At 49.4% G+C, this 15,247-nt stretch overlaps 1 protein-coding gene and 1 long non-coding RNA gene across 3 annotated transcripts in view; both read right to left on the reverse strand.

Moving 5' to 3' along the window:
* Positions 1 to 265: 265 nt before the first annotated feature.
* LOC131491945 (uncharacterized) lies at positions 266 to 9,757 on the reverse strand. 2 transcript variants are annotated; one of them, XR_009251732.1, is made up of 4 exons: positions 9,411 to 9,757; positions 8,600 to 8,730; positions 3,152 to 8,477; positions 266 to 565 (listed from the first exon to the last, which is right to left on the reverse strand). It is a non-coding gene; the product is annotated as an uncharacterized LOC131491945 (long non-coding RNA). The 2 variants fall into 2 exon arrangements; XR_009251731.1 differs by lacking the exon at positions 9,411 to 9,757 and having other exon boundaries at positions 8,600 to 9,325.
* A 3,628-nt stretch (positions 9,758 to 13,385) lies between these two features.
* The window catches only part of ERCC6L2 (ERCC excision repair 6 like 2), a 143,632-nt gene continuing 141,770 nt past the window's right edge, over positions 13,386 to 15,247 (reverse strand). Inside the window, exon 19 of the mRNA XM_058695491.1 lies at positions 13,386 to 14,676. Within this exon, the coding sequence (XP_058551474.1) occupies positions 14,640 to 14,676 (37 nt within the window). The 3' untranslated portion in view covers positions 13,386 to 14,639. The remainder of the gene's footprint in view (positions 14,677 to 15,247) is intronic.

The following is a 15,247-nucleotide window of genomic DNA, read 5'->3' on the forward strand; positions in this document are numbered from 1 at the left end:
CCTGAAGGCCTAGTTCCCAGCCTCCTGGTGACAGTGTTTTTTGTTTTTTTGCTTTTTTTAAACAGTAAAAAATCTTTATATTATACATAGATCTAATGGAGGAATTAGGAATTATTTATGGTTTCCTGCAATCCTCCCAGGTATAATATGTCAGATTCAAACTGGAAACTATGCCTGGAATGAAATCCTACTTGAAACAGTTTCTTGTGGTTCATATTAATGACTGGCGACTGGCGGGTTTACACAAACAAAATGAATATTATAATTTGGTGGATAAGCAAATAAATTACTTTTATAGGGTTTAGACACTTTCCATGGAAGCTTTGATTTATCCAAAGAGGCGTCTATGCATACAGGTTACTAAACTGCCAACATGAAACCCTTGAGTCCTGGTTCTTAGATTAAACGGGAGCTTGGGCCCTCTTCTCTGCAGACTTCTTGCTTAAATGGGGAAATAAAATACTTGATAAGTAGAAAGATTCTTTGTTGACATTTTTAAGCCAGCTGGGAGCCTTGAGAATTTGAGAATGGACCTTTTCACAGGCCATCGAGGGCCTGATGGAGTCTGTGGAAGACAAAGGCATTTTAGAGATGGCCAGCATTGTCTCTTGCCCACCTGGAGCTGTCTTTGGCTCTGCCATCCCCAGGCTTTTGGTGAGATCTCAGCTGGTTTTAACTGCCCCAAGGTAAGACAGGGTCTTTTTGGGTTTTCATTGCCCTGGAGCATGACGTTACTGACAGATAAAAAGGCTCCCCCAGGACAGCTATTAAAGCTGAAGGGCTGCATTTGTATAAATACCCAAACAAAACCATCAGGGAGATATATGGCGAGAGACAAACTCTCAGAATCTCAGAGACAAAGATAAACAAAGCTGGTTGCAATGACAGAGCCAGACCAGACTGGGGTTCACAAGAAATGTCCCCTGAAGGAGCTGTCGCAGGCACACCTATGCGGAGAGACCAGGCTGAGAAAAAAAGGCTGAGCGAGGTGCTCAGTGTAACTTCTGTTTTAACAAAGCAGGACTCGCTCAGGTCAGCTCAAGTTGTACCAAATGAGATGAATTTGCTCTTTCCTGGAGGATCCAGTGGGAGACATGTGTGGGGGTGACTTTTCAGATCTGGGGTCCCTGGTCTTTTCTTGATGAAGGAGTGCTGGCCTCGGAGCTCAAGGTGTGTGTAGAAGGTTCCCAGTGGTGGGGTAGCTGGGTCCAGCCCGGGAGCTCTGAGGAAGGGGCATGTGCAAGCTGCCACCATTGTCCCTCCCCTCCCCCCGCCCCCTCGCCTCCAGGCACATACAGAGCTCAGGGGCAGGCCTCCAGACAAATCCATGCTACCCCAGTGACCCAGGATGTGCCACTGCTCAGCCGGGGGCCTGTGATTTAGTTTTTCTACCCTAATATGATTCTAATCTTGTCCACAGTATGCTGGATCTAATAAAAAAAAAATGGTGGAATGCTTGTGTGCAGTTAATGTGGATGGAGGATGACCAGCCAGCCACTCCCGGAATAGGCCCAGATAAAGAGCTCCCAGACCAGGTCTTGGGACAGCAGGCATGGGGGCAGGTCTGCAGTGAGCAGGGAAGGCTTGTGTTACTGCAAAGCTGAACTAGGCGGTGGGTCCTCAGGGATGCAGAGCGAAGAGGGCTCAGGAATCTGTACACTTACTTTTTCTTTGCAACCAGTTATATAAATACATATGCAAGCTGGTTGCTGCCCGAAGGGTTCTGGCATGCAGCCAAACCATCCCCTGGGTCCTGGCACCTGGACACCTCAGCTTTCTAGCATTTAGAAGGCAACTTGATTGGAGTAGGCTGTGGATTTTGCTGATGCCGGGAAATTATTTTCTCTTGGATTCAAACCTTGCTTTGCTTGTCGAGAAAGGGAGACAGTGTGTTCTGGATAGGCATTGGCGAGAGATACCTCATTCTGGTTATTCTGGATGCCTCCAAACACCCAGCACAGGTCTCTGGGTGCCCTTGGTATACAAGCAACAATTGAGGCCTTGACTTGAGTGTCATCTCCTTGGGGACATCTTCCCTGACCAGTCTTGCTCAAAAAGCAACAAAAAAACAAAACAAACAAAACAGACAGAACAACATAAAATTACCCACCCTGGCATCTTTCATTTACACCACTTGATGCTATCTGGAAATATTTATTTCTTTGCTTGTTTATTATGTCTGTCCCTCTGGACATGAGGTCCAGGAGAGCAGGGACCTTATTTGCATGGTCATGGTTCTATCCCTAGCATCTAAAACGGTACAGAAACACTGTGGAATGAATGGATATACTTTAAAACATACCCAGGGTTTGTATTTATCAGGTTGGTAAGATACGCAGAAATGACTGTCATGAAGGATGAAGCCTATACTCACAGGTTCCTAAAACAGGAGGCACGGCACACCATGCAGGGGGACCTAGGGGAACAGCAGTTATCCAACAGGAGGCAGAAGGAGAGAGGAGGAAGCATGGGCATGAGTCTTTACTGTGGTTTTCAAGGGGAAGGAGTCAGTGAGCAGGCTAAGCAACTGAGCAGATTTAGGATTGGCTAGTATGCATAATTTCTGCAGACTCTGAGTCATGAGGGTGGTCCCTCATTGTCTAGCACCAGGAATATTGCCTATAGTGCCTCCCAGACTGTAAAAGCCAGAAAGAAGAGGTGGTTTGGAGTCTAGGTTCCGGAGGGGGTAGTTTGCATATCAAAGACATGCAGGCAAGTTGTTTGCTATCTGCAGAAAATAGCTAATTCTGGGAAGGGCAGTCCTTTGCTTGGTTGGTCCCCAGGTTCCCAAGATGTCAAAGTATCATAAAGCACAGACAGTAGAAAACATGATCAAGACAGAATGACGCTTTGTCATGCATAGAAATGTAGAAGTTTACACAGATGTGAGAGAACCTTACATACTTGGAATGAGCTAAGACAACTAGGGCATCGTTCTATTTCTACAGGTCCTGAAATTGCCATGTTTCCTTTGGGTGGTTTGGTCAATGGAATACTCAGTGGGGAAAGATCTTTTCTGACATCACCTCCCCCCAACTTTTATTGAAGTATAACATGTTTTCAGGGAATTGCATAAGGTACAGCTCATGAATGTTCATAAACTGAATAGACCCAGGAAACCAGCACCCAGATAAAAAAAAGAGAACATTACCAGCAGTTGGAAGTCCTTCTTGTGTCCCTTCCATTTCCCACGGCAACATCATGATGGTGCACAGGTTAGTTTTGTCTGTTTTTTAACTTCACATGTATGGATTCATCATTTTTTTCTAATTATATTTGCAAAATTCATGCATATCATTGCATATGGTAGACAACAGTTGCTTCTTACTGCTATACAGTATTCCACTGTGTGTACACACCCCAACTTATTTACCCATTCAAATGTTAAGGGCCATTTGGGAAATTTCCAGTTTGGTACTAGGACCCCTCCACTGACTTTTCCCCACTCGTGTGTCAGCCAGTCTTGCAGTTGAGAGCAACAGACCTTTCCCTGGGCAATTTGACTCAGAAAGATGTATTTATTGGAACTGTTCAACGTAGCTCACAGAAGAAAAGGAGGGAGCATCCAGGCTTTGAAAAGGGATGGCCAAAGGGCAGGCATTTGGTGGAGCTGTGGAATTATATGGACACAGCTGGGATGTCTACACCATTGCAAGCAAAGCCCTTCTCCGTGAGTCATGAGTGGGGAGAGGAGGAGGGCAGGCTGCAGGCTGGGGCCGCCATGTGCAATCTGACTCAGGACCCACAAATGTTAGGAAAGGAAGGTGACTAGGAAGGAAGGAAGGAAGGAAGGAAGGAAGGAAGGAAGATCTTCTACTCGTGGCAACTCTGAATGACCACCCATCCTAACCTGGTATGGAACTGCAGGACTGGCCACTGGTTAGCAGTTACCAGGCCAGGAGGATGGCGGCGCACACGTGGCATTTCCGGAGCCCCCGGACACTTGTGACTGACTCCCAGGAGCAAGAGTCTGAAATCCAGTCTCCCAGGCATCAGATTGGGATGACTCTGGGCACAACTGACCCTCCAGAGTCCCCAGCAGAATCAGGCTGAGCCTACTCTCAGGAGATGTAGCCTGAAATCATGCCCTTGTTTGGCTTCCCCTTCTTTCCTCCGGGCTTCTCTCCCTCCATGACCCATCTACTCTGGTGCACTTCTTTAATATGTCATGTGCAGACCGCATCTAGTCCTGGAACTGCTCCTAGAGAACTGGACCTGAGCTAAAGAATCTCATGAGCAAAAGTATGGTATGCATGTGTCTGTGGTGGATGGTATATGTAGGTATGGTGTGTGTGTGTGTGTGTGTGGTGTGGTGTATGTGTGTGTGCTGTATGTGTATGTGGTGTGTGTGCATGGTGTGTTTATATGTGTGGCGTGTGTCACTAAGTCCGGGCTGTGAGGTGGAAGGAGAAGGGCTCTGATGCTGCCCTATGTCTTGAGGGTGTTTTCTCTTCCGTGCCTTCCGCAGCCCAGAAGAGGTGACTGAGGTGGGGGAACTCTCCCACCCGCTCCCACAGCTCTGTCTCTTCCTCTCCTCATGATCCTGCTCCCAATCTCCTCCCTCTACCCTCTTCTCCCCTGTGCCAGGTATTAAGCTCCCAATCCACCCCATCTGCTCTCCTCCACAGGACTCCCAGCCCTCCATTATGCGGGTCGCCCTTTGAGCTCTGCCAATAGGGGGCACCAGAGGGAGGCTGCAGGACCTGTCCCCTTCTGTTTGTTCCTGTTCCTGTCAGCATCACCCCACAACAGTCGACTGTGACCCCAACAGTGGCTGGGGGTTCCAGTTTTCCAGTTTGCTTCCCTCATTCCTGGGGTCTGCCTTATCCCCTTCCTCAGGGAGGCCAGCACCTGCTGGCAGGGAGGTCCACTTCAGAGACGTGAGCCTAGTCCTGGGGAGGTCTACCTCCGAGCTTCCAAAGCTCCAGTGCCAGCTGGCACTGAGGTCTGGCTCCAACTCCTCAGGGCCCCTTCTCCAGGTTTCTAGGACCCGGGTTCTAAGATGCTGCCTTCTTCCCCTCGTTCCTTGGGAATGCCAGCTGCTTTCTTCAGTGATTCTCTGTGTGTCTCTTTTTAGAGTCTTTCAGCCCTCCAACACCTGTTCAACCAATTCACTATATTTAGCTGTCTCTATTAAAGTAAGGGGTGGGGTCTGTCTTCCTGACAGGCTCCTAACTGGAAGTCCGCTCTCCCTCTCCCCAGGGCTCCCAGAGGCATGGTATCATGCATTGCTCAGGGTTCCCTTGCAAGTCAAGAGAGAAATCCAAATGATCAGTTTTAAAATTCAAATCTTGGGGCATCTGGTTGGCTTAGTTGGTAGAGCATATGACACTTGATCTCAGGGTTGTAAGTTTGAGCCCCATGTTGGGTGGAGAGATGACTTAAAAATAAAATCTTAAAAAAAAAAATTCAACTCTTATTCAAGATTACTGATGAAACTATCAATGCAAACAAAGTGAAAAAGCTCCACAATGACTAAAATTGTGTATCGACAGAAGTCAAATCACCTCGACAAGGTTTTGATTGTTAAAAGTCTGACTTAGGGAGTTGTTGGAAGATTCGATGTACAGGAATAACAGGGTCAGATGTGTGGTGGGCTTCTGATGTGTTTTGGTTGTTCACTGTCCGTTCACACTACTCCTACCAACTGGCTCCATTCCATGCCGCCACCACTTTCAGTCCATGAGGTCAGGAGCTACTCTCCCCAGCCCAGAGGGAACACGTGACTCAGGCCTGGCTCCTTCCTACAGGACTTGGAGTTGGCAGCACGCAAGCTGGAGTTTCTGTTGCCACTTTGCCACTGCATGCAGCCTGAGGATGAAGCCAGCTTTGGAAGAAGGGTAGACCTGAGTGGTGAGAAGGAGGCCCTGGGCCTCAGTGATGGCCATTGAGTTTCCATATCAAGCCAGTCCTGAAACCAGCCTCACACCAATAATTCTTTTTGGTTAAGTCAGTTTGTGCCACTGCAATCAAAAGAGTTCTACCAGACGGATCTATAGATTTTTCTAGAAGACTTAAGAAGTGAAACACGTGAAGGCACTGCAATGGTTGAAGCATTAGGGCAGTGGTAGGAAATTCGAAAGGAGGAGGTAGAGTCAAGAAATCTTAAGACTTGGTTTCTGAGTAAACACAGTAATTGAGAGAAATGGAGGCAACCAGTGAAAAAGATGGCACTCAGATTTGGGAAATAAGGTTGAAGATTGATGGTGAAATCACTAAGTTGGGAGTTAAACACAGGAGCAAGATGAGTGCAGAGCTGGAGATGAAGAAGACCACTTTGGACACGAGTTGCCTGTGGATCGCCCAAGGCACTATGGTCACACCAGAGCAGCTGGGTGTGAGTGTGAAACTCAGGAGAGAGTCGGGGGTGGCACTGAAGGTTGGCAATCACCCCCACATGGACTGGTCACAAGCATGGCAGTGAATGGAGATCGTCTGGTATGAGACTAACCCCAGGTTGAAGGCAGCCTGGCAGGACATGGAAAGGACAAGCTGAAAAACAGGAGCCTACCAGGGCAAGACTGACAGAGGTATTACGACAGATAGATGTGCAAGGACAGCTAGGAGAACAGCTTTCAAGGAAGGGAGCAAAACATTCAAGAAGGAGGTAGCGATTTGCCGTGTGATGTCATGGGCCACCCCATCCCATCTAGAAAGCCAAGAGAGTTCTCTCCTGAATGACCAGACTGATGAGGCAGATTTCAAATAATGTTTGTCTCTCACTTCCCTTCATCCCCTCTGCTTATATCTTCTCCTCTTCCCAGTCACCAGTGCCTCCACCAAGGTGCTGGAAGGAAGGAAGGGGGAAAAAAAGAATGGAAGGAAAAAAGGTACTGATATAGGGACTCTGGCCAGGGAAAGCAAAGCTTTGGTTGCATGGTGTATGCAGCTCTGCCTCTGTTTATGATGTGACCAGACTATGGCACAGGAGTTGAATCATTTGGCTACTGGAGCAATAAGTTAGTAGCATTTCATAGGGGGTGCTTTGGTTCACTTTTGGTAAGCAATTAGTGTTTAAAAGAGGTAAAGTTAGGAAGGACCTAACTTTAGACCATCTTTGTAGATAAATGCCAATATGAAAACACCCCTCACCAGAAAAATAGTAAAAATCGTCTTGAGAAAAGAGAAAGCCACCCTTGTTTGGTTAGGATCTCTGGTTACTCTTTCATTTGATGGACATCCAGGGGTTCTTAGATTCCAGCACCCAGCAAACCCTCCTATCATGATTAAGTCTTTCCAAACCTTGTATGTTGCACAGCCTGCTGTATTTTTTGTTCTGGCCCCAGAGGAGACTGGGAAAACCTTTCAGCCTCTATTGGAGGTGGACGCCTCCTCATTCCTGCTGCAGCCCCATTTGAGAATAGAGCTTAGGCCACAGGATACAAGCTCCAAGCTGAGAATCTCAGGGCTCCATTCTGAAACTGTGCTGATTTTTTTTTCAAAGCATCAATTAGTATACTTTTTAGGTGTTAATACAAAAGACATCAAAAATGCAGTTAAAAGAAATGACACGTGTTTACACATGTGTGGACTATTTCTGAAAAAGACATACAGGAAGCTGCTAACAGGGATGGAAAAGCTTGCCCCTGGTTGAGAAGGAGGGAAACTGTATGCTTTTTTGTATCGTTTGAATTTCATTTTATGGATGTATACCCCCAAATTAATTAAAAACTCTATAAAAAAAAGCAATAAAGCTGCTGATAGGGTATGTATTCCAGGAAGGAAAAGACAGGATAAGCATTACATAACAGATAAGGTCACAGAATTAAAACACAGGGATTCACTAGGGCAAATGCTAATCACATAGTCCCTGTTCACTGTTGACCGGGAGCCTCTGCCCATCTTACCCAGGTCATGGAAGGATGGGTGGGGAGGAATCACCCTAATTCCCAGGCAGGAAATGGGGGCAGGGTGGGTCCTGGAAAGGGGACTACTGCTGACTCCTGATTTCCCAGCCACTAATTAGTGATGAAAATCCAACCCCCACCCAGGACAAAGGCAGCCCAGACATGGCCTCATTTACATGCAAAGGAAGTGGCCACAGGCTGATGCTTGGCAGGGGCTGGGGATGAGAGGACACTAGTGATGCCTGTGTTTGTGGGAGAATAAGGAATATGTCGCTAGTCCTCCCTGTGGGTAGGACACCTGTGGTGTCTCCAGGATGCTCCCAAGCAAGAGGAGCTGACTGAGGATAATAGAGAAAGCTGTCAGGTGAGCACAGGAGGGGGAGATAAATGTGGAGATGGTTCTAACTTGTCCAGGCCCAGAAATTCAGACCACTAATCCACTAAAGGCTGGTGGAAGAGCAATGGGGCCTCTGAGGCATTCCAGATCAAACCTTACCTGACATCCACCTGCCCCATCCATTTAGTATTGCTGTTAACAGATCGTTTGCTGCCACCTGGCCCCCAGGATACAGCTGGTACTGTGGGTCATTCCATCACTGTTGGGAAGGTCAAGGTTTCTGCAGAAGAGCACTGCAGTGGTAGAGAAACAGACTCAAGGGCAGACTGCCTGGTTCCACATTGCCTCTGCTGCTCTGTGTCTCAATTTCTTCTTCTACAAATCAGAGATAGAAATAATACCTGATAATACCTACCCGGAAGGATTGTTGGCAGTTGAATGAGAATATCCACCTGAAGTGTTTAACAATGACGTGTATAGAAGTCTTGCTCAATAAACGTGAGCCGAAGCCCTCAGTTTTTATTCCCCAGTCCAAGCATGCTTAACCTGAGTAACAGGGGAAATATGAGGTTTACAATCACCGAGGTCCCTGTGTGCTTTAACACGCGCTTGGGGGAAATTGGTGTTGAAAATAGATTAGGAAGGGGAAGAGGCTAAAGACTAGAAATCCAGGGAGAAGTCTGCAGGCATCCAGACGGAAGGTGGAGGGGCGGGAACTCGGGCTCTTGGCCGCAGGATTCGGGAAATATTTCGGAGAAATTCTCTCTAGGACTTGATAACAGGCTGCGAACGGGCACTTGGCCGAGGGCACCGGCTTTGCTGGCGGGAGGAAGGTAGGGAGGCAGCTGCGGGGCAGATCTTAAAGGTGTGGGAAGGAGACCGGCGGCTTGGGACTGGAAGCTGAAACAGCAGGCCTGGAGGCGGCGGTGAGTGCAGGAGTGGGGTTCGGGCTGGAGTCGGGAGACGGGGTGCCGGTTCCCGAGTGCAGCTGGCGCTCGTCTAGGTGCAGTGTGCGTAGGCGCTAAGTCCGATTTCCAACTCCGACAGTTAGCCGCGCTGCAGTCGGGCGGGCGTGGCGGAGCCGCAGGGGGCACTCGGCGACCCCGCCCTGGGGACCGGCCGGGAGTTCCCCGCTTCCCTCTCCCTCCCTCCCTCCGCCCCTCGCCGAGCTCAGGGCTCCCATTCCGCCCAGCCCCCGGCGCCTCCGCCCTCCCGCTTCCCATGACCTCAGTTAGACGCGCTCGGGATCAAGTTCAGGCTGGTTTTCCAGCGGGCCGCGGGCCAGACCGCAGAAACCGCCGCCGTTCACACCCGGCGGCCGCGCGCCTCCCGCGGCCAGGGCGGGTCCGACGCGGGCGGCGGGGGACGGACCTCTCGGCTCGGCCCCCAGCCCCGGCGGCGGCTGGCCGAGGGGCTCGCCTTTCACTACCCGCTCAGTTCTAACCTGGCGGGGCCCGAGGGGTCTGCGCGCGGGGGAGATACGCCTCTGTGCGCCGCTAACTGGAGTGGGTGGGCCCGCAGGAACTCGCGCCCACCTCCTGTCCGGGCTCCCCCCGCCCCCGTCCACTGCTAGTCACGGCCCACCCCCACCCCCACCCCCAGCCACCGCAGGCCCCGGTCCACTCCGAGTCCCAGCCACCGCGAGCCCCAGATTTCCGCACCCCCACCCGCCGCCGCTCCCCGCCCACCTCCAACCAGGGATCCTTTCGCCCTCCCCAACACTAGCCGTGATTCTCCGCTCCGCTCCCCGAAAGCCCAGGATCCCTTTCCACCTCAAGCCCCTCGCAAGCCGGGATTCCCGCCCCCACGCCACACAGCCTACCGCAAGCCCAGGAGTTCCCCCTTCCACAGCCCACTGCAAACTAAGGGTCACTTCCTCTCCACCCCCGGCTCCCCGCAGGTCCAGGATCTCTCCCCGCAATCCCCGAGCCATCGCAAGTCTGAGATCTCCCTCCAAGCTCTCGCTCACCACAAACTTGGGAAACCTTGCCCCGCCCCGCCCCGCCAGTTTTGGATCCCTTCCCATCCGTAGCCCTTTACAAGCCCCGTATACCCCGACCCCGCTTGCCCCCCCGCGGGATTCCAAGCCCGGTCCTGTGCCCCAGACCTGGGGAGGGGGTTGGGTATTATCACGCGCGGCACACTCTCCCAAGCTCAAGGGGGAGGCAGGACCCCACAAAGGGCTGCCCCTCCTCCCAGCCTCAAGTTTCGCGGTGCACAAGCCTCCAGGCGCGACTGGGAACGGCAGCCGGCCACCCAGGGCTTCCTACGAACCCTAGAACTTAGGACTTTCCCGAGGTTTTCGGCTAACGGCAGATAACGCGCCCTGGAGGCGCAAGCCCCTGGAGTCTGCTTTCATGTTTTCCATCACTACAGCCAGAGCGTAACTTAATTAGCTTCTCCTTTCCCCAAAGGGAGAAAATGAACCTGATTCGGAGGAGCAGATTGTCTCCTCGGCCTGGGTGCGATGAATCCCGGGCTCGGGTGTTGCGGCCCCGCAGCCCGGGTTTCCAGCGAAGATTCTCAGCGGCGGTGGGTGGCCTTCTGGAAACTTCAAACGGCTTTACTTTATTTGACACAATTACTACACATAGGCACCCTCTAATATTTGCCTGCGGGGCGGTGGGGTTGGAGGGAGGCGGGGCCCGGGGCGAGGCGGACCCTCCCGGGAAAGGAACGCAGGCCGAGGGGGCAGAGCGCGGCGCAGAGCGGCAGATGCGCGGCTCCCGGGGCCGACCCCGCCCTGCAGTCACACGCGAGAGAGGAAAGGCCAAAGAGCTCCCCTTGCCCGGACTCTGGAGGTGCTCCAGGGCCGGACTCCCGCGGGAAGCGCTGTCCCAGACATTCAGAGCACTTCCAGTTAAACTCCCTCCCTCTCCTCCCGCCGCCTGTTTCTCGCTCTCCTTTGGCACTTCTGTCTCCCGCTCCTTTGCGTAAGTTGGAGGTTAGGTTAATCAGAAGCGTTATGTTTGGCCAATCCCAAACTCAAACTTCTCTACAAGGCGCACATTCCTTGTCATTTGGCCTTTTAAAGTCCAGGGGAGACTGGAGGAAGTGATGTTCTGGACTTCTCATTCTTTCAGGCTTGGCCCCCAGCCTATCCCCAGAATTTGGGGTGACCTTTTCTGATCACTCTAGTCCAAGCAGGTTTCTTCTCCCTCTTTTGGGCTCTGGAAGCCACCTTGTTTCCACCAGTCAGAAAGCACACATCATTTTGTACTTGGGTTCCTTGGTGGCTCTTTCCTTTTACCCACAGATCTGCTCCTCCACTCCAACATGCCCTAGCACACTGCCATGCCCTAAGGTGTCTTTTAGGAGCTGTTGTACCTTTCAGGGCAATGTGGCAGCTCCCGGCCATTTCAGGAGGTCCCTGGCACCCTTGCAGGGCTGTTTTCGCCTTCTCCGGGCAGGTCAGTGAACTACTGCCCATGGAAATGACTTGCCTGGTGATCTGACTTCTGGAGGGTCCTGGGTTTGACATTCAGCGTTCCTCCCACCTCACTCAACCTGCTCAACTTTGCTGCTGGCATTTCCCTTGGTGTGTGTGTGGGGGGGGCGGGTGAGGGGAATGAGGGAGTGAAGAGGTTTGAGCAGGATGAGGTGTTTGGGGGAGAGCAGGGAAAGCTGATTTAGTGGGGGAAGCTACGAAGTGGCTGGACAGGGGACTGAGGCTCCACAACACTGGTGAGTGGGATGCTGGGGAGAGGGGGTGGACTTGGGAGTCAGGGACTGACCTGAAAGGATGAGGGGGGGGCTTTGCCAGGCAGCACTAAAGGGAGACTACTTAAGGTGTTGGCAATGGGGAGAGAGGGCAGTGACTGCTGGCTGCAGAGAAAGAGTCAACTATTGGAAGAATAGGGAAGGTGCTGGCAAGTGGGTGGGTGGCAGGATGGGGCTGGTGGGCATCCTCTGATCATGTGAAATGAGTTCTCAAGGAGCATGTGTTGGCATTTATGTTTTGAAAAATTACAACCTCTTCTTGTTCTTATCAATGCTTTTATAGTTTTAGGAAAGAAAGAAATTATGAATTAGCTGTTATGAGCCTTCTTTTGGAAGTCTTTCAGTCCAGAAGCATGTATCACTTTACAAAAAAATAAAATCAAAGTTAAAAGATATATTGGGGGGGGGACTAATTCATATTTTGATAGGATGACTCACTAGAATTTTCTTAGAAACATATAAGACATTTAGAGATGCACACTTTCCCCCTTGTTTACATAAGTGAAAACATTATACAGTGAGTTAGTTATTTCTTTCAACAAGGGGCCCATTTAGTTAACCAAAAAGATGTCTGTAGAAAGAGGCATTCTTGATTTTTAACCATGAGACAGCAGTACAAAACCAAGAATGTCAGTTGGGCATTATCTGTGTCAGTGACAGAAAGGCATCAAACTCCCATAATTAAGACTAAATTTTCAAATTCAGGGGATAACCTGTTGGTTAACCTACAGCAAAGCAAATAAAGTACATATTAGAAAGCTGAAAAACAATGCCAACGATAACTTTGGGTCTTGAAAAAGAACAGTGTGGCCCTGCGTCAGGCTCTGGGCTGATGGCTCGGAGCCTGGAGCCTGTTTCCGATTCTGTGTCTCCCTCTCTCTCTGCCCCTCCCCCGTTCATGCTCTGTCTCTCTCTGTCCCAAAAATAAATAAAAAACGTTGAAAAAAAAATTGAAAAAAAAAAAAAAAAAAAGAAAAAGAACAGTGTGGCTCCACGATGATCTCTGTTGTATGTCCATGGGTGAGGGGGCTCACTGAGAATGTCAGGCAGGTGAGTCCTGCCCAGTGACAGACTCAGACATCATATCATAGTGTGAAACTTAAAAAAAAAACAAATAGGTGCTTGTGTTGACCCCTAGACCTCCTGCACTAGAATCTCTTGGGGATGCACTTGGGCACCTATGTATGGAAAAGCCTCTGCAAGTGGCTCTGACTTGCCACCTGACTTGGGCTGGGAACCACACAGCCTCTGACTTCCTTGAGAGGGAGGGTCAGTCTGAGTCTTTCCTCTGAAGGGCAGACAAAACACCCAAAGGGCTGTTTTTATATTTAAAACTGTAAGACCTTGTGAGGCAAGACAGCCCTCCTGTGGTTGCCCATTAACAGAGAAAAAGTGTGTTCTTCCCACCTGCCATAAACACCACATGAAGCCAGCACTGAGTATGTGTATGTGTGTGTGTGTGTGTGTGTGTGGGCGGGGGGGGGGGTGTTGGGTAGTGCACAAGGCTGTCACCCTGAGCAAATGCATGTCACTAGTGACAAGATGTGTTTCTGAACTTATGAGTCTTCTCTTTAAGGCTCCCAGAGGCACTGGGTAGAGGATGCTTTGCAAAAGCAGGTGGGGATGGAACTGGGGAATGAGATTACATCAATGATAACCCAGTGAGAATTAGGTGAGGGCTTAACAGGTGCCCTGCATGCTGGGCTCTTTGAAGGCAGATCCATCGTACAGGATCTTATAGATTCACTGGCATCCTAGGTGGGTCCTAGACCTACTGTTACCTGGATTTATGACATTGGTAGTAGCCATGGAGGTCTATTCATGAACTTTGAACCAGGCAGTTATTATATTCTTAAGGATTTTATAGACTAGTAAATGTCGAATAAAACTTTTGGGTACTGACATATGGTTATCAACTTTTATATCAAGTAAGGACAATGAAAAAGACTGAAAACTACGATCTACCATCATTTCATACAAAGAAGACAATTTTAATATCATAAAGGAAGGATAACTTCAGAATTTAAAAACTGCACACACTGAATTTTTAAACTATACTGCCCTTGGCTTTCTCATTTTGTGTGGACTGGGGAAAAGTTTATCACCAAACTCCGCTCTGCAAAGTGAGGCTCCATTGTCTTGAACACTTAGGGGCAGTCACACTGCTTGCAGATGATGTTAATTTACTCTGAGAAGTGGTTTCAGGGCTTTAAGGGAAACCTAAGGAATTCAAGTGCAAAAGTCTCTCAGTATTTTGCCTCAGTTTCCAATAGAGTGCTTTAAAAAGAAGTAAACAAAACAGACTATGGCAAATAAAATCTTGGAAACCTGAAGTTGGAAGGTTTTTTAGTAGTGATATGGTCCATGTGGGGTTTTTTTTTTGGTAAGTTTATTTATTTTGAGACAGGGAGAGAGAGAGGGAGACAGCACAAACAGGGGAGGGGCAGAGAGAGGGGGAGAGAGAGAATATACCAAGCTGGCTCTGAGCTGGCAGCCCAGAGCCCAATCAGGGCTTGAACTTACAAAACCATGAGATCATGACCTGAGTCAAAACCAGGAGTCAGAAGCCGAAGTGCCTGAACCACCCAGGTGCCCCTGGGCAGGATTCTTATTGTCAGCCCTTCATAGTATCTGTTCCCAGATTCATCAATGGTTTCTCCAACTCCTCCTATTGTTCCAGTGCAGGGAAAGTCAACCCTTACAGTTTCTCTCCTGGAACTCTGACTGGCTCCTCTTCATACCAGACCCTGTACTCTGCTTGACACACTGTGCCTGCATGAAAATAATGACATATTTCACTGATAACTGCTGAAATTTTGACTTTTACTGATAAAAATATCTTTAATTGTATTTCATTATATTGTGTGAATATCATTTTATGACTTGAAAGTCATTATATTAAATTTTTTTTTTTAAGTTTATTTTTGAGACAGAGACAGCGTGAGCGGGGCAGGGGCAGAAAGAGAGAGAGAGAGAAAGTGAGAAAGAGAGAGGGATAGGGAGAGAGAGAGAGAATCTCAAGCAGGCTCTGCACCATCAGCACAGAGCCGATGCGGGGCTCGAACTCATGAAACCGTGAGATCATGCACTGAGCCGAAACCAAGAGTTGGATGCTTAACCAACTGAGCCACCCAGGCACCCCTATATTAAAAAATGTAAAAGCATTTTATTTTATGAAAGATCCACTTTCATTAAAAGTGGTATAAAAACTGAGATGAAGGGGCATCTACTTGCTTATCCAACCTCCTCCCAACAGCTAGTCCCACAGCAGGCTGACAGCATTTCTATGTCAAGTCTACCACAGACTACACAACACATTCATTTTGTAGCAAGCACCTCAGTG

The sequence above is a fragment of the Neofelis nebulosa genome, chromosome 12 (genome assembly GCF_028018385.1).
Source record: "Neofelis nebulosa isolate mNeoNeb1 chromosome 12, mNeoNeb1.pri, whole genome shotgun sequence".
Classification (NCBI taxonomy): domain Eukaryota; kingdom Metazoa; phylum Chordata; class Mammalia; order Carnivora; family Felidae; genus Neofelis; species Neofelis nebulosa.